General features: G+C 40.2%; 1 protein-coding gene across 2 annotated transcripts in view; it reads right to left on the bottom strand.

The window, feature by feature from the left end:
• Window positions 1-5,489: 5,489 nt before the first annotated feature.
• The window catches only part of GALNT7 (polypeptide N-acetylgalactosaminyltransferase 7), a 72,001-nt gene continuing 49,977 nt past the window's right edge, over window positions 5,490-27,513 (bottom strand). Inside the window, exons 4-12 of one of the 2 annotated variants that reach the window (XM_065633862.1) lie at window positions 24,038-24,168; window positions 23,692-23,771; window positions 22,412-22,594; window positions 18,967-19,084; window positions 16,930-17,052; window positions 13,885-14,103; window positions 11,610-11,708; window positions 10,140-10,268; window positions 5,490-7,486 (exon numbers count right to left, since the gene is read on the bottom strand). In XM_065633862.1, coding sequence (XP_065489934.1) covers window positions 7,349-7,486; window positions 10,140-10,268; window positions 11,610-11,708; window positions 13,885-14,103; window positions 16,930-17,052; window positions 18,967-19,084; window positions 22,412-22,594; window positions 23,692-23,771; window positions 24,038-24,168 — 1,220 coding nt within the window. In that variant the 3' untranslated portion in view covers window positions 5,490-7,348. Of the gene's footprint in view, window positions 7,487-10,139; window positions 10,269-11,609; window positions 11,709-13,884; window positions 14,104-16,929; window positions 17,053-18,966; window positions 19,085-22,060; window positions 22,244-22,411; window positions 22,595-23,691; window positions 23,772-24,037; window positions 24,169-27,513 lie in introns of both variants that reach the window. The other variant, XM_065633861.1, reaches the window with a different exon arrangement.

Here is a 27,513-nt window from a genome sequence, read left to right as displayed (position 1 = left end):
ATATTTCTTCACTGTCTTCCTAAAGGAATATAAAGTTTCCTTTTTCTTAGATCGACTTTGAACCAAGCCTGTTCACAAGGCTGGTCTTTTCCCAAGCAAAACCTATGGGCTGAAGAGCCGTAAATATGCCTCTTTCGTGCGGTGTTTTTTTTGTTTTTCATATGTTTTCAAAAGGAAAACCTAGATTACGACAGGTACAGACCTGGGAACTGACTGCAGTATATACAGGCTTTAGAACTCAAATTACACAAAAGAAATTGCAAACGGGTGTGGAGAGAAAACCAGAAAAAATGGAATAGGAGTTTTATCTTTGATTAGCTAATGATCTGTTGAACTGTTTCTTAACAGTGTATCACAGACATCTGGTATATAACACTCCTACATAATCGAGTACATATTGCTCAGTGATGGATTATTTGCTGTGGTGGTGGCTGTCACTTATCCTGCATCACTTGCCTTACCATCCCTAGCATGTATTTATTTTTCTGTTTGTTTTCTCATTTTGGCTTGTATTTCTTTCCACATCTTGAAATATGTAAGTGTTTTGCCAGCAACCCCTGCATTTCCAAAATTGCTGGGCCTCTCGTGTGAGCTGCATCACAGCCCCGGCTGCTTTCCCGTGATCCCATTGAATCCAATGTCAAGAATCCCGTAACGGAGCCCAGATGTTGAGCTCGCTGCTGCATTCTCCAACGCACGCAGCCCTTGAGGGACGCATTAACTCTGCTAACTGTGGGATGTGCACAAAATTCAGACCTTCCCAGTAAAAAAGTTGACCGCCCATGCGAATTTCTCTTCATCAGTGCAATTAAGTAATTGTCACAGGCCAGTACCAATTAGTGAGGGAACCTGCACGTTGCTGCAGCTACTCTGATATCAACTCTTCCCCCTAGCCTCAGTGTTGGAGAGGCTTTTGATGTTCCAGAACTGGAGTAAACCACCAGAAAAATCTTTACAGCCAGCAAATCCAGTGCTCCACCTATAAGTAGTGTGGCTATTTTCAATGTTTCTTGGCCCAAACATCTAAGAGTAAAGTTTGTACGCATAAATCAGTTCTCCAGCAGAGCTGAAGGGATGATGTTTGTGTGGGCAAGACCACATCCTTCCAAAAGGTCCTTTGAAAAATGTGTTGTGATGATGTTATTGTCAATGCTGGCACCTTGAAGCCAGCTCCTGGCTGGCTGGACCCAGCACTGACCTAGCACTAACTACTCCTTCATTAATTAAGACCCTTAACAAGCCTTCGTAATTCTCCTGTATGCAACTGATTCGTCTCAGCAGAGGAGTGAACTGCAGAGCCAGTGTGCCTCTTCAGAAACCTTGAAACTTTTTGTGTTATCAGATGTGACCGGAGACCGAAGTCTGCCTAGGTTCAACCAGTGGTTGCACAAATTCTGGACTATTAAATAGAAAACTCAGTCTCTAGCTCAGTAAGTGCTTGAAGCAGGGACAATATTAGACAAGTGGAAGATGTGCCAGGGGAGGTTTAGGTTGGACATTGGGAAAAGGTTCTTCACCCAGAGGGTGCTGGAGCACTGGAACAGGCTCCCCAGGGAGGTGTCACAGCCCCAAGCCTGACAGTGTTCAAGAAGAGACTGGACAATGCCCTCAGCCACATGGTGTGAACTGTGGGGCTGTCATATGCAGGGACAGGAGCTGCACTCGATGATCCTTGTGGGTCCCTTCCAACTCAGGACATTCTATGATTCTAAGTATTCTTGCCCCATCCTTTCACTCTGCCCTATGGTTCCCTGACCACATTGATCCTACTGACCACTGAGGGAGACAGGCCATTCTGCTAGTTGGACTTTTGGTCTGATCTTGCACACGCTTTTTAAGTTCTTACGTTAAGCTCAGTTCTTATCCTAAGTCAAAATATTTTTCAACTTTGTCCATCAGAGACAAAGGGTCCTGGTATTTCTGAAGCATGGACTCCATTCCTCTCATGATTATCACATGGAAGATAACGAGATACCGTAACTGGCAAAAAAAAAAAGCAGGAGTGGTTCCTATCTCCAACTGAGAATGGCCCAGTTCAACATTACTTTATCCCCAATAGCTTAATATCAGTAGTAACCAGACCACACTCTGCTATAGAGCTACAGAATTGTTTTCCTCAGCAACACCCCACACCATCTTACCTTCACTCCCAGGTGGCAGGACAGGCAGCTTTCCTTTCCATCACCAGGTCGATTAGCTCTGTCTTTAGAGGTTACTTGGCATACTCAGGACAGGTAGGACTTCACGGCATTCCTCAGTGCAACTGAAAGAAAAGTATGACTTGAAGCACTTCCAGAGCTTGGCGTGATTTCCTCCTAGTTAGCTCTCCACAAATCTCCCTCCTTATGAGCCCACAAGAATCCTCCAGAAGGCCTCTACTTTCGTCCAGTTCTACTTTCGTTCATTGTTTCTGCTGCCTCAGAAATAAAAATAAGAAAATTGCAATTGTAGCTGCCTGTTGGACAACCACGATGGCCTCGAGAACTCTGGCGAGAAGAGGGTGTAGCTGTCCTGCAACCCCAGGCTAGCGAGAGTTCCATTGCCAGGTAGGGCTTGGGGTCTCCTGAACGTATCACAGAATAACACGGTGCTTCTGCAGTGGGCTTTGGGGATGACATCCCTGGCTGTGTGGAAGCATGCTGCCTTCCTGACAGAGACACACTGCCACCAGCAGCCCTTTCCAGGAAACTAAAATATAATCTCTTCTTTCATTTTCCCTTCCCCTTTCAGGACCCCCAGGATGCTCAGCCAGAGGTCTGCTGTTGCCAACATGGGCAACTCAACCATTAGAGTTTGTTTTGTTTTGAATATAAGTTAGTGCTATGCTCCTCCTCCTGCCTTTCCACTCCTTTCTTGTGCAGGAGATGCACAAGAACCATCGCCGAGCTGTTTGAACTGGCAGTCCACCGGAGGCAGTTCTGCTTTCACATGGAATGATGGCATGCACGAGAGCTGCAGAACCCACCAGGCCCTCAGCCCTGCTCTACCTGCACTCCAGTTGGGGCACGGTTCTTGTCCCTAAAGCAACTGCGTTTCTTTTCAGTGAAGTATGTTAGTGAGAAAAGGAAGGGATCTGACATCCAACTATACCTTTTCTTCTTGATGTCTGAACAGCTCTAACTCCTCCTTACAGGCTTTGATCCTTGTCACCTTTGTCAAGCTGTTACCTGAAGGAACATGCATTTTTCATCAGTCAGTTAAGATCCATCAGACATGCTGCTACCTTCCTGAAGAAGCTCCATCCACACTGCTGTTCAGAACAGCCACACAGCTGTGCAACATGGTTGTGCAGACAGCTAATTTTTTCATTTACCAGGACCCACATTATACGGTAACGAAGAATACTTGTTTCTCAGTGTAAAGAACAGACTATGTTTTTAAGATTTAAAAAACAAAGGCCACTAACGATTAACTGGGTTACCAAGATACATGATCCACACAAACCTCTTCCTACTTTCGCTGTGCTCCGTACCAGTTACCGCAGCCAAGGGCATGATGAGCGAGGCAGCACACACCAATGCACACGCTTGCGCCAGCAGCCTGTGAAAGAAGATGACCAGAGGCTCCCCATGGTGGAAGGAGGGCAAAAATGGCTTCAGGCGTCACTCACAGCTTATGTACTTTTTTTTTTTTTTCCAAACCCAAAGGGAGGCACACTCACCTTAATTGTTTGATAGTCTATTGCTTTTTCACCCTAGACTCACTCTACATAGAGAGTCCTCCTATACAGTGCCAGTCAAGCTACACAACTTAACTGCTTCAACACTACAGGAGTTCAGAGGAGGCTTATAAGAGAAGTCAAGTCAACCACCAGAAGACTGGCAACCACTTCTGATATTCCCAGAAAGTAAATATTACCCTGGAAGATAACCACTGACAGTTCTCAAGGATTACTCTCATAAATGTAAGCAAGATACAATTTCAGAACACAGCAAGACCTAGTATTTCCATGCCTTTTATAGCAAGGAGAACAACAACCAGAAACAGAAATGTCACTAATTTGTTTTTCTTGAGCCATTTCTTTTCACCTATTAGAGTTGATTGATCTAAGCTCACCAGCAGGGAACAAACAATAAATGCTTTTACAAAAAACAGTTTGTGTTCAATGGTGTAGATAATTTCTTCTGCACATTCTGAAATTCCCCTCCTTATTCCTGTGCCTCCATGGATCTCACACAATTTGATCTTTCTTAACCTAAAAGGAAAATTATGCTTGATATCCAGCAAAATCTACCACAGCATTTTTTGTGTTTTTATAGACAGTGGCATGTTTTCCCGTTTCTTGTGGAAAGTCTCACAGATCAGAAATAAGCATAAAACTTTTACATCCATGGAATAATGTAATAAATAGTTCTCAGGCTTCTTGGTCTAGTTTCAGACCAGTAAGTCATTAACTTTTGCCTTTAGGGACTGCAATTTGGAGGCAGATGGTATGGAAGAAGCAGATAGTAGTAAAGGAGATTGACTGGCATTAGGGAGAGAGAACGAATTGATCCTAGGATGCCACCAATGGGGGCAGCGTCTTTGGTACAGCCCAAATAGTACTGTTGGCTCTCCTGGTGCTAGGATCTCTGGTGATGAAGAAAGATGTCCCCCCTTCTTCCCATCAGTCCCCATTTCTGTACATAAAAGGGAATTCCCTGCATGAACCGGGTGCTGCTTTACCCCCAGGGTTTCGCCACAGGAGCCTTTCGAAATCTGAATACACAAAAGTGCACTGACAGACATGGCTGGGAAACAAGAATCCCATCTGTAAAAAAGTGCTGTAGATTTCAGCACTTCAATTTGCTCCTAGGCCAGAACTTGTGTGTTCCATGTCCCAATTTAATTGCGTACTCTTTTGCTATGAAACCATCTCAGGGGGAAAAAAAAAAAAAAAAGTTTGACTGAAACATTTTTGTCGCTGGAAACTAACAGACTAAGATGAAATATAGAGTCAAACCACTACCAATTAATCCTGACCTTTAGTTCTAGTTTAGAAATCCTTCTCAAGTTAATTTTCTGTGAGCATGTTAAATCTACCTAATTAGATGAACGCAGGTAATACAAAAATCCACGTGTCCATGTGGGAACTCTCTGTGGGAACTACATTTTTCATTTCACTAGAAATAACCTGAGTCCTCACAGACAGCGACAAAAGGTATCTAGATAAAAAGTAAAATAAAACACTTTTAATATTTGCGAGTTTGTAACATTTGTCTAGATTTTGAGATATGGGTTTCTATAAGGATAATAATTCATTTTTACTCTGTAAAAGTATAGTAAACCCAAAAATTCAAATATTTTATTTATTTCACCTAAAAAACAAGCAACCCATAAGTAAGATATACATAGGTTTCCCAGATTTATCCCTAATAAATTTTTAAAAGATTTATACAATTTCTACAGAAACATACAGTGTATCAAAATTCTGCATAAATCAAATTTATAAAATATGTAGAAATGCATAGTGATATTATCATCAACTTACAAAGCAAGAATATGGGAATTATTCTTTTTCAAGCTGGCTATAGTAGGAAAAAGTCATTACAGCAACAGCTTCTTACATCTCATGTTTTGTAAGGTTTCAGTCTCACATACAGATTCATATTCACATACAGCATCAGCTTTCAATGAATTGCACAGAATACCCATTTAGAATGCACACCCACACAATTTATGTGCCACCATTCTTTCTCTTATGCATAGTCATATGATTAAATTAATCTACCCAACACACAAAAATGGAGTCAGTTTTCGTACACACAAGGAACAAGTACCAGCACACACCCTTATTTTCCTTTTTTTCCAGTTTCTCCCTCCTTTATTTTCTATTTTTCATAGCTCTGAAAGAACAGATGAGTTTAAAGAAACTAGGAAAGATCTTAAACTAAAGAACAGTGCTGACAGCCCTATAAAGATCAAATTCTGTCACCAAACATGATACATAACCTCCTTAATATAAATGGAAGCTGCATGCAATGCTATTCTAGATTTCTGGGAAGTATTTAGTCATATTTAATAGTGTGACATGTTATAGGCATAACTCCTATGAAATCAAGACTCTGATGTCAACATTTAACAGTCACAAAATCTGGAATAATGAAGTGAGGATACGTCATTTCTCCTCTACCTCTCCGATCATTCAGAATAAATATTTTATTTATACTCCTAAGGGAGTTTGCATCAACTCTTTTCCAGAACACTTTTAGAAACTACTTCTTGACATTCTATTCTGTACACTATAGCACGAAGCAGTTGCATTTTATGTTTGTAATCCCTCAGGAAAAGTTTCCAATGACAAAAATAGGAAGAAAAATAGTATGAACAAACGTGGTTTCAGGATTTCCACTTCTCTTTTCAAATCTAAATCTGGCATCCAAACTAGTTGACAGATGTCCTTGTAAAGAATTACACAGATGTGCTAAGAATCTGGATGTTTTTTCCTAATTAAAAGTTTTTGTCCACCTCTAAGTGATCTCCATTCAAAATAACAATATAAATGAAGCATTGGATTCTTTATAAGTTTTACATAATTGTGCAGCTTTATTTATTTATATTATTTTAATGTAAGGCATGGTTTAAACACGCAAGTTAGTGCTTAGAAATTCTTAACTGGAATCGCGAGGATGCGTACTTCCCAAATGTACCACATAAGCACTAAACTCGATGCTACGCTCTTCCTCGCACCATACGAAGTGTCCAGTCGAAGTAGAGCAGCCAAACTGGCAATAGAAGTTTGTCTTCGGTAACACAATAATTACACAGGGTGTTACGGTTGGTCCCTACCCCTGGTGACAGCTCAGAAAAATCCACTGTATAATTTCCAACAAGTGATTTTCTTGTGAAAGAGAGAAATGAAAGAGGCACTAAATATGTTGAAATTCACCTTCCAAAAAAGCAGCATGACTGTGAGAAAAGGCCACCCTGGCTAATAACCTGTGGCAGTGCTTAGTAAGATGTAAAATTAAATAAAAATATACAACAGGTTGATAATCACCAAGTTCTATGAAAATCTGGTTACTCCAACCTTTTCAAGTGTGTGTAAAAAAACTGCCTTCAGACCCCTGAGTGTAATCCCAAAGAAGACGACAATGCTTTTAACTATGTTCCTATGAAACATAGCTAACAGCACATTAATTTACCGACATCTTAAAACAAAAAGATGTAAACATCTACAGAGTTTAAGGTAAAGCAGTTTTGTAAACATTAACTGCAGATGATAATGTTATTGTAATAATCACAGTTCCTCTATGTCCTTCATCCAAGCCAGGAGGCTCGCAGCTGTACAAAGTTAATAATTGCAGCAGTTTTCAGGCTATTTTCAGTCCTGTACAAATTAATGTGTCAGTAGGTAGGTTTTGTCTGTCTACACACTAAGTATGTTGTTCATTTCCCATTTTTGCGTTGCTTTACTGGAGTCACACTCTGAAATGAAAACTTGATGGAGGACTTCGGAGCGGTCCAAGCACTTCCCTGATGGAATGTGAGTAAATCTGTGCAGGTTCTGGAAAACAAAACCATCAGGAACATGTGTTGGTTTTTTTTTTTTTTTTTTAACATTTTCTTCACAACTGCAATATAGTTATTTACAAAACCAGGTTTCAGGGTCCCAGAACAGATCAGTTCTATACTCATTTTACTATTTGTTAAACCTAGACTTTCACAGCCTTCATATAATATTATGAAACATTTGATACATGTAGGGCCTCCTCTTTCTCTTAGGCAACAAACTCCTAAGAAAATGAGCAAAACTGTGTCTGAAATGCTTCCAGCCTTTTCACCCATCCTGTAACCAAACCAAAAGATTAGCTCTTGAGGAAAGCTCTATGAGAACTGACTTCACTGGCAGATCCTCCTTTGGTTAGCCCTCACATAAAGCAACTGTACAACACCAACATTAACCACACTGGGCAAAGAAAAGCACTAACTTTGCTCTCTGTTTGGCTGGTAGAAGGAAGAGAAGAGGGTACGTGAGAAAATCTGGCCTCTGGAGCAACAGGAGGTTGCCTGAGAAACTGCAGACCTATTTTGCCTTGCACATTCAGGCCGAGACTCGCACATTTGGCTCCTTCCACACCCCCTGTGCTGCCATGCCCGAGCCTCATGCATTCCCAAACCAGCCCATGGCTCACCTCCTGCCGGCTGAACCCCTGTACCAGATGCAGCCCTGACTCGCTGACCAGTTGCATCCACCATGGCGAACCCGCTGGGCTCCACAGCCCAGCCCCGTGTGCCCAACTCCCTCCGGCACGGGGACCCTTTTCATCACCCTGTCACTCCCACACCTGTGTGCACATCCAAATATTGGTTCAGCTCGGTACCTGCTCCTGCCCTCTGGCCAGACATGCAGGTCCTCTACTTGGAGAGGTAAATAGATGCCTGCACCAAACTGATAAGCAGACCACCGCCAGCCCTGTTCTGCATGGTGCTTATGGGCACCAAAGCCCTGCTACTGCTCAAGGCTTCAGCAGCACAGATGTTATGCTCACCAAACTGGCACAGAAATGTTAATTCCAGAAACAATCAGTCAACCAAACCGATAAAATCTCCTGGAAGCTTTCATTCACGAGGCCACAACATTTTTCAACAGTTCATAAGCATTTCTTTCCCTACACCCTCCTCGTTAGAAGGAACGGCCATACCCTCTGCACTGCAGAGCAAAGTGTGCCAAATTCCTACTATCTGCTCAGTTGCACATCCTTGGTGGTCCTTTCACTCTTACCCCTCCTTTGTGTTTTACTTCTGGAAGCCAGTCAGTGTTTTGTTCTAAAGCCCAGACGGTGCCTACTGGGCTTCCTTATAACTTGCAGTAATAAGCAAACAATTACACAACTTGGTACCACTGTGGAGGAAATGGATCTTGCGTAAAAGAAATGCTTCACAAACAGCCAAGTAACATGCTGGGACACACTAGAATGGCTGGAGAGTTAACAAGTGCTATATATCATTCCAATGCTAACGCAGAAGTCAGCAGGCACTGAAACACTGCTTACTGATTTTTAAATTTCAGGTTTAAAGACTTGTCTGTCTACATAGCACAACAAAGCTGAGTGGAAACAGCATTATGGGGCCTGAGATTTCCTAGCTCCATGCAAATACCAGAAAAAGTGGGGTGGCTTAAAGGAAAACACATTTCACTGCACTCCACAGTGTCTACATCTTTCAGACAAACAAGATCCAGATAAACAGCTGATGAATTAATAAATATGCCATACGCTAGACAGTCTGAAGAAAAATCGACACAGAAGAGTTTCTTAGACACAGAACCAAGTTATGCATGGCTATATCCAAGGATAACGTCACCCTTAGACTGTCCAGTCTCATTTTTTAAGAGACAAACAGAAATATAACCTTAGACATTTTTTAAAATAACACTTTCGAAACCAGAATTAATAGAGGACTTACAGATGTAGTGACTAAATATACATGCGAGGGCTGCCACAGTCTATCAGCCAACATTCCAAGTCTTCATTAAAAATTCATAAATTTTGCAATAGCATTATAATGGCACCACACCCAGAATTCACAACAGAGCATGTCATTAGAGAACAGCTAATGAACAGGAAAAAGAAATACTGAAGAAGACAACACAAAAATGCAAAGGGTAATGCTACGTTCACCTGTTCCTATGTAGGCTTACAAAGATCTGTCTTTAAACAGAGTGAAACTTCAATTTGGACCTTACGAAATCAGATATAATACCAACCCTAGCTGCTAAATGCACCCCAGCATTAAGTAATCTTCTCACAGTGTAGATTAGATAAAGAAAGTTGGATAGAAAGCATACAAGCAGAGAGGGTGATGGCACTAAAAGCTTTTAGAAGCTCTGTCACTGGTAGCAGACATCCTCTTTGCATCCTCTGGGACAAGTGCTGACTCCTAACGTACCTGTGGCAGCACATGTAGCCTCATTAGAGTTTCCTTAAGGATTGTGCTCCAGAAGACAGCAACTAGAACTGCTAGCAAAAGCATCTTTCCTTAGAGGAAATTTTCCCAGCAAGCATGGATTTCCAAGAATGTGCAATTACCAATTTACTCGGTTCAGTCAACCTTGTCATAGATCTTTATTTTCAGATATACATAAAATAATTTTTAAAAGGTGCCAAAAACCAGAATGCAAATTATAATTTCTTTTCTGCTATATGTCTGTTGCATACCTTGAAGTATTGCCAATCCTTGTATTCATTCTGATTACAGTGTGTAATCATAATTTTGGATCCATCTGGTCCTTTAGTTAAGCACTGATCATACTGCATGAGTTGATTAGCTTCATTGATTCGGAAAAGCTAGCAGAAAAAAAAAGCCACCTTTTTAACAGTTGACTCAAAATAACTACGATTTTAGAAACACGGAAATTACCAATGAAACTGCATAATTCAAAATGTTCTCTGGTGTTATTACACCTATCTTTCAGGAGGGCTCTTTATTTTACATGATGTAACACATTTTTACTAGCACAACACTCAATTTCATGGATAACTTTCCTGTAGGATTTAGAAGGCTAAGGAACGTAGCTAGTAAGACCAAAAAAAAGGTAAAAATAAAGGGATCTCTATTTGGGAGACTTCTGAAAGTGTTTGATTAAAAGCCTTTGTATGATTTGACGGCCAAATAATCCATTGTCTTTCTAAAGGTCTGGTAGCAAGTCCTTGGTCCTGGACAGTAAATTAATGAGAAAACAATAAAACTTTGACATTTTACCCATGGAGAAAATCAAACTAATGCATCTAGATACAAAAAGATTATCCTAGGTACTTCTCAAGAAATAACTGTTACAGGGTTTTGGGGGGTAACACATACAGAAAGAGTAGTTCAGGGAACTTTTTCATTAAATATCAAAATAAAAGAGACATTTCCATGGGTTACTAAGAGCTAACCCAAATACGATATTTAAAAGCATCATCCTGCATGTGATTTCACGGCTGCCATGACAAAAATTGACTGCTTCAAGTCTACATCAGCATAATAAGGACTTTAAATGCTGAAAAGTTTTCCAACTGAAAAAGGAGATGTAAATACAGAACAGCATGTTTGTGTGGTAGTGTGGGTAGGTTTGTGAAGATACAGGTCAAACACAATAGCAGCTTGGATTGTGACGATCTATTAGTAATTACCTTCTGCCAATTATTTTGTAAATGAAGCAGAGACAAATTTGTATTCAATTTCTTGTTTCCTGTGGTGGAAGATAAGTTACTGCACGAAAGTGTTTTATACTTCCATTAGAGCAAAACAACTTCATTAAATAATTGAGCCAAAGTGAGTAAGGGGGTTGTTTCCTGAAGGATAAATTATTAAGATAAATGATTAATCAGCAGCAATGCAAAGAGCTGCAGTTCTTTCAACGCAGTGATACAGTTGCTTTAAAACACAGTCCTTGCTTCCCCATGTACCTGCTTCACTGAAGACGTGATTACCTTCATACGTGAATTTACCTTCAATTTTGTACCATTTGTATTTGAACTCATATTTTCAGGTTCCCATATTTTAGCAATGCTTAGGGAAAATCCCTGACTCCCATCTTTGTAGCTGGCACCTAAGTGATTTTTACATACAGGCTTAACAGAAAACCAGCCTGTTATCACCCACAGCAAGCAATTCTCCTTCAGATTTGCCCCCAAGCTCCTTACCTGATTTCCTCCCATTCTGTGGCAGGGCCCAAGCTCAACGAAGCCACCATTGGTGTGTCCCATGCTGTCGATGCAGTAAGAGGTTTCAAAGCCTCTAATCTGGAAAAGTGGTTTTGCACTCCAAGTTAGTCTCAAGGAAAAGATAAGCATGAAGGAGTTCAGAAAATTCCCACGTACCTTTCAAAACTGGAAATAGATATCTGACAGAGAGATATGAGACAAACCTGCATATGAAATTTAAATACTGATGTTAACTGTTCTGGGAAATGGAGCTCCAAGCTGCCCATGCTAATTTGAGGGCTCATACATGAGTTAGAGAACACTGATAAAGCTAGAGTTGCAAAGCTCAGTTCCAAATTAATGATACTGAAATGTAGGACTTTCAAGTATTTTAATTTATTCAATCTCCTATCAAAGCACGTTCAGTCTCTCATGTCTGCATAAATAAAGCAGGAGCTCAGCTAAGTTGGTCTCATCCTGTGGATTAAAGAAGCGGGATGCAGAGCAGTTTCATGCAGCCGCTGTTCATTGCAGACAGGCACAGCCCTCTGACCCGGCTGCCCAGAACCACCTTCTGCAGCAGCAATTACACAGAACAAATGAGAGCTACAATTGATGAGGGGCAGGCAGAGGGATAAGGAACAAAAGTCCTGTCAGAAAGCATGCCTCAACTGCTGATTATCCCATTCCTGTCTCCAAAGGGCCAGCAAACAGCTTTACAAAGACTTTATGACACAAATAACATTCTTTCCAGACCCATTTTCTTTGCCAGAGTCTCTTTCTTCTTTGTGATGGTAGAAGAAAGTCCAGAGGACTAAGCTTAGACCTGACTTCCCAAGAGAGTGTTAAGGAAGATGAACCCCACAGTCATTCCTGCCAGCTTGGAAATGCAATTAGTGTGGTGTTACAAATAGGTGGGGAAAAAATTTCTCAGATGCAGGATAACTAGCAGCCAGTGAAGAAGAATTGAAGAAAACTTCAGAGAAATCTCTGAACTTCCAACTTCCTGTTGCTTCACCTGAGCCACTCACTTTTATCAGGGATGATTTCCCACAAGGTGGCCATTATTATTTTATTACCTTCAGATACTTTCACATCAGTGCACAGTGATATATAATATGCCTTCCTAACCCTTTATGTGGATTCAAAAGAAAGTCTAAGGCTAATGTAGTAACTGATGCTTTGTCCTAGCTTTTAGATAAGAACATATACGTTGGCATTGTTTACCTGGTCGCTCAGATACAAGACTATTTGTAACCCCTTCTACCACGCGCACAGTCTGTATCACTAACGCCTCAGAGAAGTTAAAGATTACATTTTCTTGGCCATAGGAATCAGCACAGATCTGTACTTTCTAAGGCTCTTTTGAAGTCAGAAAAATGGGTCCATCATATCTTGGGAAAGAAGGTTGTTAAATTTGGTGGGACACAGGAGTTCTCCATTGCTAGCAAGATGATTTTCTGAGATTCTGCCTCCACAATCTGCAAAAGTGAAATTAATAGGAGCAATAGGGCAAGGCTGGGACTAACTGAAAAGAGTCAAAAAAAAAAAAAAAAAAGGCAGGTAGGAGACCTGCAGTAACAGCTTCTCAAGCTGCGGGCTCAATAGCAGAAAGAAGCAGGCAGGGTTCAGAGAAGTGTCCTGCGCCTGCCTGGTGACATGCTGTCTGTCTCTGTCAACCGTGCAGAAACACTGAATTTGTAACCACAGTCTTAGGTTACCAAAGTCATACTCATATACACTTAACACTGGAAATGACTGTTAAGGGATCATATAAAATTATTACATGCAGATAATGAATCTACTGAGGCTGTAACTGCATAAGAGCATCCCAGGCTAGCAAACGTAGGCAGAATATACTCCACCTGGAGTTCATGATCTGTTCTGTAGGCCTTCACAGAAGATTTTCACCTATTAATCTTCACCAATACTTCTACGCACATAGGGTTCATATTTTTCTTTAAAAAAACCCCCTAAATTCCAATTATGGAAAAAAGAGCTTTATACAGATCTGAAGACAGGGCTAGAGATAAAATAATCCTTCAAAGAACTATGGAGCTAATTTAAAAAAATAAATGCACCTCTTAAAGAATATATAATTTTTTTTCCTAGGGGTATATCTCTTTAGCTCTCTGGCTAAAATCATATAACTTAGTACAGCAGTAATCAAAGAGCCTGTTCTCAGATTGATGTCAAGTAACAAACTCTTCCTTTCAAATTGCCATTTTTTTTTAAAAAGCTCCTAAAATAAATACAGGTTATGTGTTGTACTTACCTCTCCCCAGTCCACGTTTTTAGGTGGTAAAGGATAATACGAAGTTATATCATATGCTATCTCTTCCATAAACCACTTAAAGCTTTTGCAGTTGTGATCTTCACGGAATTTTTTCAGCTCAGATATATCTCCATAGGGTAGTGCTTTTGTTTCTGGGCGACTGGCATAAAAATAATCTTTGTATTCGTCCCACCACACTTCGACGACTCTGACATAGTTCTGTGAAGAACAAGGAAATTGCTGCCACCTCAAAGTACACACAACAGGTCAGACGCAACTGCATGTTAATTCCAGAAATTTAAAGGATTTCTCCTCTCGAAAACTCACAGCATGAAATGATTATATAGCACTAATAGTTTGTCACCTTCAGCAGATTATAGAAGACACACGCATACTATTTTCAAACGACAGTTTAGGACTGAAGCCAGCAAAATAAACTGGCTTGCTTAATGAGAATACAAAGTCTTTTTATAAGTTTAGAGAATGTTTATTTGAAAATAAAGACTGTTCAGTTATGGGTGCAATAAAACATTGCAAGCACAGAATCACAGAACGTTAGGGATTGGAATGGACCTCAAAAGATCATCTAGTCCAATCCCCCTGCAGGAGCAGGAACACCTGGATGGGTTACACAGGAAGGCGTCCAGGCGGGTTTTGAATGTCTCCAGAGAAGGAGACTCCACAACCTCCCTGGGCAGCCTGTTCCAGTGTTCCGTCACCCTCACTGTGAAGAAGTTTCTTCTCATATTTAAGTGCAACCTCTTGTGTTCCAGCTTGAACCCATTACCCCTTGTCTTACTGTTAGTGTCACTGAGAAGAGCCTGGCTCCATCCTCGTGACACCCACCCTTTACATATTTGTAAACATTAATCAGGTCACCCCTCAGTCTCCTCTTCTCCAAGCTAAAGAGACCCAGCTCCCTCAGCCTTTCCTCATAAGGGAGATGCTCCACTCCCTTAATCATCTTCGTTGCCCTGCACTGGACTCTCTCCAGCAGTTCCCTGTCCTTCTTGAACTGAGGGGCCCAGAACTGGACACAATATTCCAGATGAGGTCTCACCAGGGCAAAGTAGAGGGGAAGGAGAACCTCTCTCGACCTACTAACCACCCCGCTTCTAATACACCCCAGGATGCCATTGGCCTTCTTGGCCACAAGGGCACAGTGCTGGCTCACGGTCATCCTGCTGTCCACCAGGACCCCCAGGTCCCTTTCCCCTACACTGCTCTCCAACAGGTCATTCCCCAACTTATACTGGAATCTGGGGTTGTTCCTGCCCAGATGTAAGACTCTACACTTGCCCTTGTTATATTTCATTAAATTTTTCCCTGCCCATGCAATCATTTGCTGCATACCAGAATTGCAATTCAGAGTTTGTATTCGTGTTCTACAGTTTCAATACAGAGAACGATATGCATTAGTCCACTATGGGTGAAATAATTAAGTCTTAAATGGGTCAGATATGACACACCAAGGAGATTTTATCTTCTTAAGTAAAGGAGTTTGTTGCTGCTCAGAGAAGGGGAAAAAATGGATAGCTCGTCTGGTAAACAAGCCTCTCCCTCAAATCTTTCTTCTCAGTCTCTGATGGCTCTTGTCTCTCTATTACCTGTACATGTTCTAGATGCACAGCTCGCTTTGCACAATTCTTCTAGCATTCATAACCTGGTGTTAAAGCAGTCTTAATAGATCTGACTTAAGGCACAAATTACTGTTTTACTTTAATCCACATCCAGCATAAATTGAACAAAGCTATAAAAAAGCACATTTACCATGCCTGGCACAGAGAAGCAACTTAATATTTAAGAGCACTCAGTAGTGTTTTGATGTATTCAGTAACCAGACTAGCAGGGTCACCTAAGGTGTTTAGATAAGCAGTAAATATTTTTGATCAGCTTTTCAGAAAAGTGAGATGGTTTTTGTAATTTCAGACAAGGCAAACAGCTTGCCTGCACTGAGCCATGGAGCTACCATTTGCTATCCTGTCTCCTCTCCCAACTATGCCCATTTTCACCTACCCTCCCTTGTACTAGTCCTAGTGCTTGTTTGATCAAAAAGTTAATCAATTCATATTACTAATAGAGGACTTTTTTTTTTTTTTGGGTGCCAGGTTAGTTTTCCACCTTCAAGCTAGGCTGAGAGATTCCCTTTTCCACAGAACCAACTGCTAGCTTGGCTCAAGCTATACTCTGTCACCCTACTGGTAGTCATTGTCACAGGTAACATCTAGAAAGATGGCTCTGGGATCACCCTACTGGTAGTCATTGTCACAGGTAACATCTAGAAAGATGGCTCTGGGATCAGAATTTACAAACAACTGGGTCTTTGGGAACGGGGTTTACCAATGCCAAAACAATGCACAAGAGGAAGATTAAATCAGTCAATAAGAAACCTTAACAGGAGGGTCGTCTCTCTTCCTGCTGGTAGGTGCAAATTTACATGAAATGGTTTTGCTCGATTCAAATTATCTCTTCAGGTACATACAGCTGGCTTGCGCTTTTCTTAAGGTGATGTCTACTTTCAATATCATGGCTTGAGCAACGCTTCTGAGCCTGCAAGGTGCATGTAGAGTTACCAGCCTTTACGATGATGTGCAGCCTACACCATTTTCCCAGGCGTCATTCACTACTCCTTAATTAACAAAGGCAGACACGAAAATCTGGGAGATGACAGCAGTTAACTAACTCAGCCCGGGATCACACCCTATCAAGCCAAAGTGGGATTTCAGATCTGTGATCGTACTTCAGTTGGGCACAGCACAGCAAAAGCTTGGGGTGCTGAGAGGAAGTAATAGGAAATCTGATTTGTACCTCAAAGATAAGGAGGGGTGTAGCAAGAAGATGGGTTCCAGGAATCTCTGCTTACAATAACAGTGGGATTGGCACAAAGATTTCCCTCCTATGGGGATGATCACCTTAGTTTTAGATACTAAATAGCTTTGGATGAAGTGCTCTCTAAATTGCTACTGATAATTTAAATAGATTTATCTGAAACTGTTGTTTTCTAAAATAAAAAAAACCACCTTCAAGGTTGCAGCAGAACAGTACCTTTAAAGTAGGAGAAGACCCAACGTACACAGGGGGTGGATTTCCTTGCCAACCCTGGAGACGATAGATGTGCCCCACACGAGAACAGGGAACAAACAACAGTTTTCCCCCACACTGCCAGATCTGCAAGTTTAATCAAAGATGCAGATATTAATATATACACACAGGAATTTAAGACACACAAACAGATAATAAATTATGGAAGAAACGTCAACTAATTTTCTTACTATACCAACTATGTGATATACTTAAATATTTTTGCTTCAGCTGTAAGCATAAACATAATAGGTCTCTGAAACGAAAGGCTGTATTGAGTATATCTTCAACTCAGCCATGAAATTACTCAACTAAATTACTTTTTTTAAAAAGCTTTTTTAAAAGTTTCTCATCTCATTCCATTGCTATTTTAAAGCAATAGTTAATGAATGAGTGCACAAAATCTGGAACTGGGTAATTTTGATAATGACAGAATTAATAATATTTTGATTTTATTAAAGCAATTCACATACCATCACTAAGATGGGTTTTGGTTAGATGCCCATCACATTTAAGTTTTTCTTAATAAAGACTAGTAGGAGATAAGGATGTCTTTGGTAACCCATTGCTCCAAGTACAAACAGATTTTTCTTCAACTACAGTAGCTGAAAATAAAAAATGGGTAAAACATATTACCATTCTGAAATTCCCTCCCTCCCACATCTCCTTGGATAATCCATTTATGGGGAAAAGAAAACATATGGAAATAATGCAAATTTAGTTGCTTATGGTTTTGATAAGTTTGAAATGTAGCATCAAATCCAAATTCAAACTAACTCCATGGATGCTGCAAATTAGTCCAAATTCCAGATTAAAAATATGACTTAATAGTATTAGGAAAGATAGGCAGAATAGTTTATTTCCTTCATTTCATCATATTAATTTTCTTAAGTTTAATCAAAAACCTCCTCAGATATGCAAGGAGGAGTCAGCATGCAAGACTGATAAACGTTATCTAGTTCTTCCAAATGCTGGTTGTGATTTACCTGAAACCAATCTAGAGGGTCTACATAGTCGGCACTTCAATTACAAAACTACTGTATGTAATTTCAATCATTATTTAGCTCTACACAAGCTGGAGAATTAGAAGGATAAAGACCCTGTATGTGTAGCATCCTCAATAACTACCTTTTGCATATGGATTTACAGCTGAGCAAGTGCACGCAGAGCCTTCCTCAAAACCTTGAAGAGCAAGAGTAGCTGGGGAGCTCTGAATGTGCTTTTAGTAAAATTCAGCTGCAATTTCACAGATCACTACTAAGGATATTAGATGTCTCCACTTCTGTTTGCTAACTGGGACAGATTCCTGCTGTCTGCCACTTGTGCCATTACAAATACTGAAGCTACAAGAAGCTAATGATTATCCTCCTACGTTTCCTGCTAACTGAGGGGCATACATATGCCCAGGAGTGAAAATAAAATCTTCTGCAGTGATTATGAATTCTGCAGTTAGCATTTCAATTATGAAGATTTCTCCTGTAAAGAAGTTCTTGAAATTCTGAAAAGTATATGAGATCATTTTTCACCCATAAAAATGGTAGGGAGGAGGAAGCCAGGGCAGATTACTTTGTGTTGCATCATTATATACTTTGCATGCATCTATGCATAAACTGAGTGCTACATGTGCTCTATAATCGCTTTCATTAGAAACAACATTTTTCTGTATTTACCATGAGAGCACTCAGTTGTCCCCATCAAATTTGCCAGTCTGGTTTCAGATGAGATATTTAGGGTTGTGTGTGATCCCAAACCATTAACAAAAACCAGATTACTCAGCATTCGGGTCTCAGCACTAGGTCACCTCTTTGAACACTTTTGCCCTGAAGCCCACAAGGAAACACTGAGGAAACCCATCTCAGTCATGCTCCTCACAAGAAAACCTACTGGGCTTGACAAGGCAGACGTGGTGCAAATCAGAGGTAAGTCTCCCCAAACTCCAAACAGAAGTATTTTCAGAAAAAAGATCTACTAAACTAATTAGTTTTCAATTTTTGGTGTTACCTTGTAAGAAATTTCAAAATTTTCACCACCCCAAATTTGAAGCCCAGGGTCATAGAGACCCAGTTCAAAGAAGAAATCACGTTCAATGGCAAACAATCCACCGGCCATTGCAGGGGACCTAAAAGAGGAAGACAGTGTAACTCCTTCTGCCAAAAGGATATGACAACACTTGGAGAAAGCATTATTTAAGGAAGCAATTCACTGTTAATGAATCATAAAGATTAGATAAATGGCAATACACTGAAAAATCATAAAGCTTTGTCATCAGCTTCCAGTGATTTTCTGTAATGACATTGGTATAATTTCTAGTGAAGTCGCAGATTATTATTTTTTTTTAATTATACAAAATTTTGGTTGGAATTATACATTCAGCCAGCCACTGTGCTTCTATTAAAATAAAAAAGGTAAGAATCACTGTGGAAGATATTTCCCTCTTGGAAGTCATTCAAGTTTCTGAGATAACAGATAAGACTGTATAGCAGACTTAAAGCTTATGCTCTGAGGAGCTGCCACATTGAAACTTACTGTCCATTACACAAGCAACACCTTTTTTTCAGCTAAATGATACCTTTCTACCTTCTCCCTCTGGGTCTTTTTCAACCACTGCCACGTGAGACACTTTTCATTACCCTCAGTGAAATTTTTAAGAGGGCCTGGATCAAGTTGTACAAGGTTTCCATTTTGGTTTAGCTTTTTTTTTATTTAAATGGCTTTGTAAATCCCTCCATGTATGCCAGGGTTCAATTAGCAAGTTTTAATGTGTCTAAAAGACCTTGTGGTTTGGATTAGAGCATTTTTGCTGAATGGCTCTAACCAAAATTCTTTGGTTGCTTGCTCACACTGAAATAAACAGTAGGACATGTTACACCATTTCCAGTGCATGTACCAAGCATTTTATCACCTGACAATCAATAAATATATAAAAATCTCAATGGATAAAAGCTGGAGTCCCCACTATGTTGGCAATTTTTTAAAAAGCTGGTAAGGAAAAAGTGAATTCTTTCTGACTTCAGATGATCTGCAGCACTGAAAGGAGGAGGACCCAAAAAGTCCAGATCACTCTGTTGAGCCAAGCAAAACACAAGTGAAATTATTCCTTCATGACCAAATTATTGAGAGATGGGTCATTTCTAGCACTATTCAGTCTCTTCATTCCATTAGATTTTTACCTTAGTGGTGCTCCTTTTAATAGCAATTACATATTTCTCTTCTGCTTAAGAAAAAGCAACCCGCCGGGTTTATCAGCTGAGTTATGTATAATGGTTATCAGTTTAGCTGCTCTCCAGATCACCTCATCAGATGCTGAGTTACTCCTAAACATCCCCCTCTACTTGTCTGCCTGCTGAATTTTCCTCCAACACTGCTTTGGCATCACAGGGGCTCAAAGGGTAGGAAGGCAGCAAGCAGAGCAGGGAGAGGCACGCTGCACAGCACGAGCCCTGGGGCTTTCCTGCGTTTTTGGTTTTCCTCAGCACCGTAAAGACCTGGCAAGTGCTGAGGACTCAGATGCTGAAGCTGCAGTCTCGGCCTCCAGTGCTGTCAGGTGTGTTAAAGAACACAGTAAAATGCACATAGGCTCAAGCAGTGTATTTTATAGGATATGAAGAAGTAAGCATGATATTCCTGAAAGAAGAATTCAGTCCTGAGGCAATTCTCACATTACAAAAAGTTTGTTTCTGCACTTTAAGCTGTTGAGGTTTTTCTGTTTGTTTGTTTTCTTTTTAAACTAGGCAATCCTGGCTATGGTGTCAGCACGATTTTTATTTGGTCTTATTTGCCTTGGTATTGCTGCAAAATGCTTACAGCCTGGACATAAACAGATGCAGGGAATGTCTCTTTTTAGAATAAGCACTGTAACTCTTAAAGTATTATTAAAAATAAAGTCATCTTTTAAACCATTCCGAGAACATGTGTTCTGTGTTTCTGGGAATGGTTTGAAGGATTTTAAGACCTGTTTGGATGGTAAACACAGAACACATCAGTGCTGTTTGAAAGAGTTTATCCCCCTCTAAGTGAATATTAAAGTTTCAATGTGGACAGCCTTGTCAGAAAATACTGTTATTTATACTGTATACAAAACAGATCAAAGCTTCATCACTTCCTTGCATGTGTTGCCATTTTAGCAGAGAACAATCATGGGTGAGGACAGGGAATTACCAACATCAGTTCTTACAATGTTTAAATCATATATACAAGCAAGAGAAGACATTAGATTCTGAAGATGTGAGGATTGCTTTCAAATGTAGTAACACGATTAGTTAAGTGTGAAGGGGAAAGTAATAAAAACCAGCAGAACCACAGTCTCCGAGTCTTGAAAAGCCATCCCGAAACCCTAGTTTCCAAGCTAGGGTTTCCAGCCAGTTTCTGTTTGCTGGGAAGAAAACATACCCCCCTACAAAGTACAAGAAAAAGGTGGGACTTCTGTGAAAGTTATTGGAGTTTTCCCAAAAAATAAGGTTGTAGGGGTTTTTTTTGGTGTTGTTTTTTTTTTTTATGTTAACATTATTTGTACTAAATGAAAATCCCCGAACATACCGAGACCTTAGGAAATATCTAGCCAACAGTCTTAAACTGTATGCTTCTTTGTCAGATGTGATCTATTACGAAGTGAGTGGGAGAAATATGACAAAAAGGATTTTTTTGATGCACATGCATAATCCACGAGCTGTATGCATGCATCAAGCCATGACAGCAGGCTACAGATTTTATGCATTACCAGCCATTTTATAAATACGTCATGCTCGTTATTTCAAATCAAATGGTTAAAAAAGCACTGTTGTTTCCAACCACTTTTTAAAAAATATCATAGCTAAATAAAGTTTTCCCAGGAAACAAAGTCATAGAACACTTTATTTTGCCAAACAAGGCCCCGTCATTCTAATGTGCACCCTATTAACCACACAGAGCAGGAATGGAGAGGCAACACGAAGTAGCAAAGGTATTTTGAGCAAATAGTTGTGGCAAACAGGTCTGAGTGAACAAAGCAGCTGGCATGGTTAGAGATATGAAGATTTTCAGGCTAGAAGCACATGCAAATCTTAGTGGATCAATATCCACCAGAAGAAAAGAAATGGGTAAGTGATTTAGTGATTACCGATACGGTTCAGTTTTTGTCTTTCTGCTTTCCTTCTCTCGCTTGGTCAAGGGAACCCTCTTCCATAGCATACTCCAATCCCACGCGCCTCTAGCAAACCCATCTTCGTCACCACCCCCTTGCGGCACAATCTTATAAGTGTTGCCATCTATGACATCTATAAGCGGCACAGTGCATGTGGTTCTGCGGGGCGGCGGGTGGATGGTGGCGGGGAAGATGCGGTTATGGGCACGGACCCGCGTGGCACACGTGCACCGACCGTAGTTCATGGGAGAAGAGGGAGGAGGGAAAAACGAGAGGGTTTAGACAATTATTCATTATGATTCACAGTATGTAAACAGCTCTCTTTACCGATAAGGCTCAGTTTTATGTTTTCGTTTGGACTTTTCCTTCTGGCTTAACGGAATTCGTTTCCATAGCAAACTCCAGTCCCAGGCCCCTCTGGCAAAACCATCTTCATCCCCACCTTGCTGTGGCTCAATGGAATAATCACTCCCATCTATGTAATCTATTAGAGGTACAGTACATGTCGTTCTGAAACATTTATAGAAGGGAAAGAGCAAAATACAATTTCAGAAGAGTAATCTGTCTAATCTGAAATTTACACCATTAATCATTAATCTTATAGAGCAGTTTATACCAAAAGTAATTTCTAAATATATTAAAAAATGAAACCTCAGTAGAAGAAAGAAAGAGATAGACCTTTTCTAATGTTGAATTAACATGTTCTGAAAACAGAAAAGTTAGGTCTGAAATGCTAATATATAAATTAATTAATCAATTTTTTTTCCTTTATGTATGTTTATTGACATCAATCTAATAAAACACTGCTGGAGGCAATAGAGGAGCCTTTAACAATCTAGGGATTTCACGGTATCATTATTTTCCATGATTTCTATTCATGTCAGATCTCAGCTGCCAACAAGTATGATAAGCTCTTAGCTTTTACTAGCGTAAACATGAACTTTTCACTATTTTGTCCTATTCAACTGCCCTGCAAATCCAGCCTCATAGGATTAAAAAAACCCCACAAACACTGGTGCTCCTAGCAGCAGCCTTCAACAGAATTTTTCCTTCTTGATTTGCAACATGCTCCTCATTGTGAGCTACTGCATAGAACATCCACTAAGGAAAAGACATTATCTTGCTGTTCACCCTGAATTTTCCAAATGAACTTCACAGTGACCAAACCTAGAGTGCTTCCATCTTTTTAAGTCAAATTCTATGAGACAGATAAACAAGTTGGGGTGGCGGGGGGGAGAAACGCTAAAGCTGTGCTCTTCTGCGGGCGGTGCTGGAGGATGCCCCTGAAGCTGCCTCCTCTCACCTGCCTTTCTTGTGTGAAAGAGTAACACACACTTGATGGAAACATACAAGCATTTCCACCTTCTGTCCAGTATCCTGGCCCAAATACAGCCTTGAAGCTGAGTTACAGCCTTTAAAACACACAAAACCGCCTCTTCAAGAAAGTTCTGCTAGTATGACAGGTTAACAAATAGTTTTTAGGATTGATATAGATATATATAGATGTAGATACAAAACATACTGACTACAGTTTGAAAAATGAAGATTGTTACTGTGACTTTTTCTTCCTAAGAGGCCAGACACCGGAAATAACAGGAGAACATTACCTGTCCTTAGCTATAGGAGCTATAAGTGGCGCATACCAATTAATTCCCACCTCACAATGGGCATCAAGGTAAACCAAGACCTTCAAAGGAAAAAAAAAAGTGAAGTCGTTTGTATTTCAGTATACAAGATCATAATAATTTAATTACACTTCTTGACACTGAAATACTTTCATATTATAAACAATAAATGAAGCTTAAATAAGTAAAATGAAAAAAAAATATAATACAATATGTCAATCAATAATACAATACTACAAATCTACGTGTCTATTTGAACACAGATCCACCACCATCTCTCCCCCAAAAAAGAAAACAAAGACAGACTTGTGTGTGAACTGGCTCTTACCTGCCCAAGTTTAGCCTTCTGGGCTCCGATGCTCCTGGCTTGGATTAAACCTTCTCTCCTCTCATTTCGAAACACCTTTACAAGGCCGTTCCACTGCTTAATATACTCATCCAGCCTCTCTTTCAAGTGTGCTATCAAATGACAAAGAAAAAAAAATATTTTGGTGAGGTTTAATAATAAGCTTTTTTGTTTTCTTAATACAACCCAAATCCAACTCTACTTGAAAATATCTACAGACATTTAAGAGAATCTTGAATCCAACTGCTCATACTATGGCTCACAAACAGTAAACCTGAAGAGATGAAGACCTGGAGCTCTCAGACTTCATGGCACAGGTTTGTCGCTGGCACATATAAAGAAAAAGTAGCTGCAGTGGTTGGCCACACCACAGGGGAGCCCGGTGGGCTATTCCCAGTCACTTCAGTATATCACATAGCGGCGCTCAGGTCTTCACCTGTATTTCAACAGGGCAGAGAAGTTTCAAATACACTTCAGCACGTGGTCTTTCCTCATCAGATCATGTCACATGTACAGTCAAAGGCATCACTTTTCACACTTTCTGCCTCACGAAATTTGCTGTAAGTCTATTAAATCTGGAAACCTGAGATAAATCTGGAAACCTGAGACAGAAACCCACCACATTCAAATTATTGCCCTCTCTCATCTACACCTGTTCCTTCTGGGGGCTGAGGTGGCCTTATGCTAATGTTCTAATGAAATTAGTAATAACTGGAGGGCCAGAATTGCAGTGAATGAGCTGTGGCTCATCATAATGATGAGACAGGAAACCTCTAGTCAAAGGGACTATTCAGTAAATGGACAACCAACCACACAAGAATTAAGATGGGCTATGCTTAAATGCTAACAGATTTGTATTTGCACAAAGGTCTTTGCCAAACTAATCTGGAAACCACATTCCTACCACACAGTTTGAAAAAAGGATCCTAGCGTTGCATAATATTTTTGCAGAGATGATTCTGTTGAGAAAACTCAGGAAGGCAGAAGGGCTGGCAGTCAGGTGCTTGCCGTTTGAGCCTATGCTGATTTAACCACCGGCGTTCATTTAAAATCTATTTTTGTACTCAAAGGCTCAAAAGAATTGCTTACAGCTTCAATTTCTCTCAGCTGGGAATCAAAATAAGCCACCTAAGCTACAGCCGAGGCATTCAGGCACTGGTTTGCACCAGCTCCGAGGGGCTGCTAGATGCCATACACGCCTGTGCTGATCTCATGGGAGAGGGGACGTGTGGAGGTGGAAGGGGAAGAATGCCCCTTTCAGCAGCAACAAGCCATCAGGTTGCTTCAGCAGCAACGTTTTCTGCATCCTCAATGAAAATGATTGAAACCTGGAGCTTGCCGCAACTTACGTTTCAGTATGTTTTACATTCTTGCCAACAATACTAAAAAAAATCTCTAGTTGAAACAAAAGCTACATATAAATAATTGAAATGGAAATGGTGGTTTTTTGGAAGTGAAGTTTCCGAACTTGAAAATTCAGCAATTCTACCACAGAACAATCTTATGAAACCACTCTTCTAATACTCTTCTTATTCTCCCTCTTCACATTTATAAAATAATAGCTTTTCCTCGACTAGAAGTTTTACGTATCCTCTTCTCCTTTCCCACACACGTTTACAATTTCTTTTGCAAATCCTTGTGCGTTAGGAAAACTTCAAGGATACATAAATACCAAACTGAAGAAAGAACAACCTTATCACATATGCTGCATAGAATAAGGTGCCACATAATATATATGGAATATATGGTATGATAGCTGTGATATAAATTTTTACAGGATAAAATCAACCGAGTTATGAGGTCATACTGAGGTGGTACTAAGACAACCTTTATACCACACCGTTACTTATTCTGTAAATTCCAAGTATATGTTACTGAAGGACTGTCAGGAATGTTTTAAAGATTTAAAACCTGAAATTATTTCCAGCTCTCCTGCCTATGAAGCCAAATGTTTTAGTTATCAAATGTTCAACTATGTAGAGCTCATGGTGAGCTGCAAAAACCTGTCATAGTGATTGTGTAAAGCTTTTCTACAGTACAAGTCCCAGGACCTTGCAGTACATTATCTGAAACCATGCCAGGGTTAGCGGCAAGTTCTGATTCCCATAGGAAAACTGAATTTTCCCTCCTTCCCACACTACAAAGCCTGCACGACAGTAGTGTATAAAATCCTGATACTTTTACAGTTAGAAATACTGTTTGGCCAGCATTAAATTTTGTTCACCTAGAAAGTTATATTTATGATATCTGTCAATAGCCTTACAGCATTCTGGGTTTTGTTATTAAAAAAATGTATATTTTACCTTTAAAAATATCATAACCATCAATCTGGTCTTCCCTTGTCTGGGCTCTTCTTTCATGTCTTAGTGCATAATTAAAGCACGAACCAATGTTTTTTTAAAAACATGTCCTTTCCCCAATAGATCTCAGGCATTGCAGATTACAAGGTGGGAGAGGAGGAGGAGGAGAGCAGTTTCTTCCCTTCGACTCGTGGTTGTCAGTTTGAGAACTAGAAAAGTGATATTAGAAGCCCACCCTAGAGCAGCTGCCTCTGAGCCCCCTTTACTGTAACACCACTAACAGGGGGCACTCAGCTCTAACACAAGCACTGATTAAAGCTTCCGTTTCCCCACTGCGAGCACTGTCACACAAGTTAATAAAAATACTGTCAACTGTCTATGCTCATTGCTTCCCCCCAGTTATCTTATAGGATGCAACATCAGCAGGAAACGTAGATAGCGATAAAGAAAAAATAAGTAAATGCAAAAGGTAGACGAAGCCTTTGAATACTACTGTGAACACTGGCATTTACCTCGCGGTCACTCTACAGGTACATGGGCTACAGAAGTGAATTGCACCAGCTGAGACATTGACGTCTATGCTTCAGAAAGAAATAAAGCTGTTACCTAAATCCATAACGAGTAGTCATTGAAAACCTATGTATGCAACTGTAATTGCAGGGACCTTCAGAAAATCTAGTGTTATGAATGCTCATCACCCTTCCAGAACAGCTGTACCCTCCATACAGCTAGTACTTACAGTAAAATAAACTGTTTTACCAAGACGCACAAGAAAAGTAGGATCCCCCCCCGCCTTCATGTGCAGCAGCGTGCCCCCCACTGACACTGTAGTAGATGCTGCTGCAACACTTCTTGGACTCTAACACGCATTAATACAGAGATCTCCATTGAAAATATCGGAACTAGGATCATTCAACTGGCTTAGTGTCATGTTCTTGTTTACTGTTCCCTTTGTGCTTTGACAAAGCAAAAAAATGCCCGAGGAGAATTCAGCACATCTCTCCACACAGTTCTCCACAGTCAAACCTGCTGTTTGCAGAAGAGATTAAGGAAGGAAGGGAAGAGTGTTGTTCAGCAAAAAAGACTGCTCCCAACTGACTTTATACAAAGAATTATAATGAAAATAACATTTTCCAAGCACTGTAACTCTTCCTCCCT

Source organism: Caloenas nicobarica, chromosome 4 (assembly GCF_036013445.1).
Source record: "Caloenas nicobarica isolate bCalNic1 chromosome 4, bCalNic1.hap1, whole genome shotgun sequence".
Lineage (NCBI taxonomy): Eukaryota > Metazoa > Chordata > Aves > Columbiformes > Columbidae > Caloenas > Caloenas nicobarica.
This window is presented reverse-complemented; position numbering and strand designations above follow the sequence as displayed.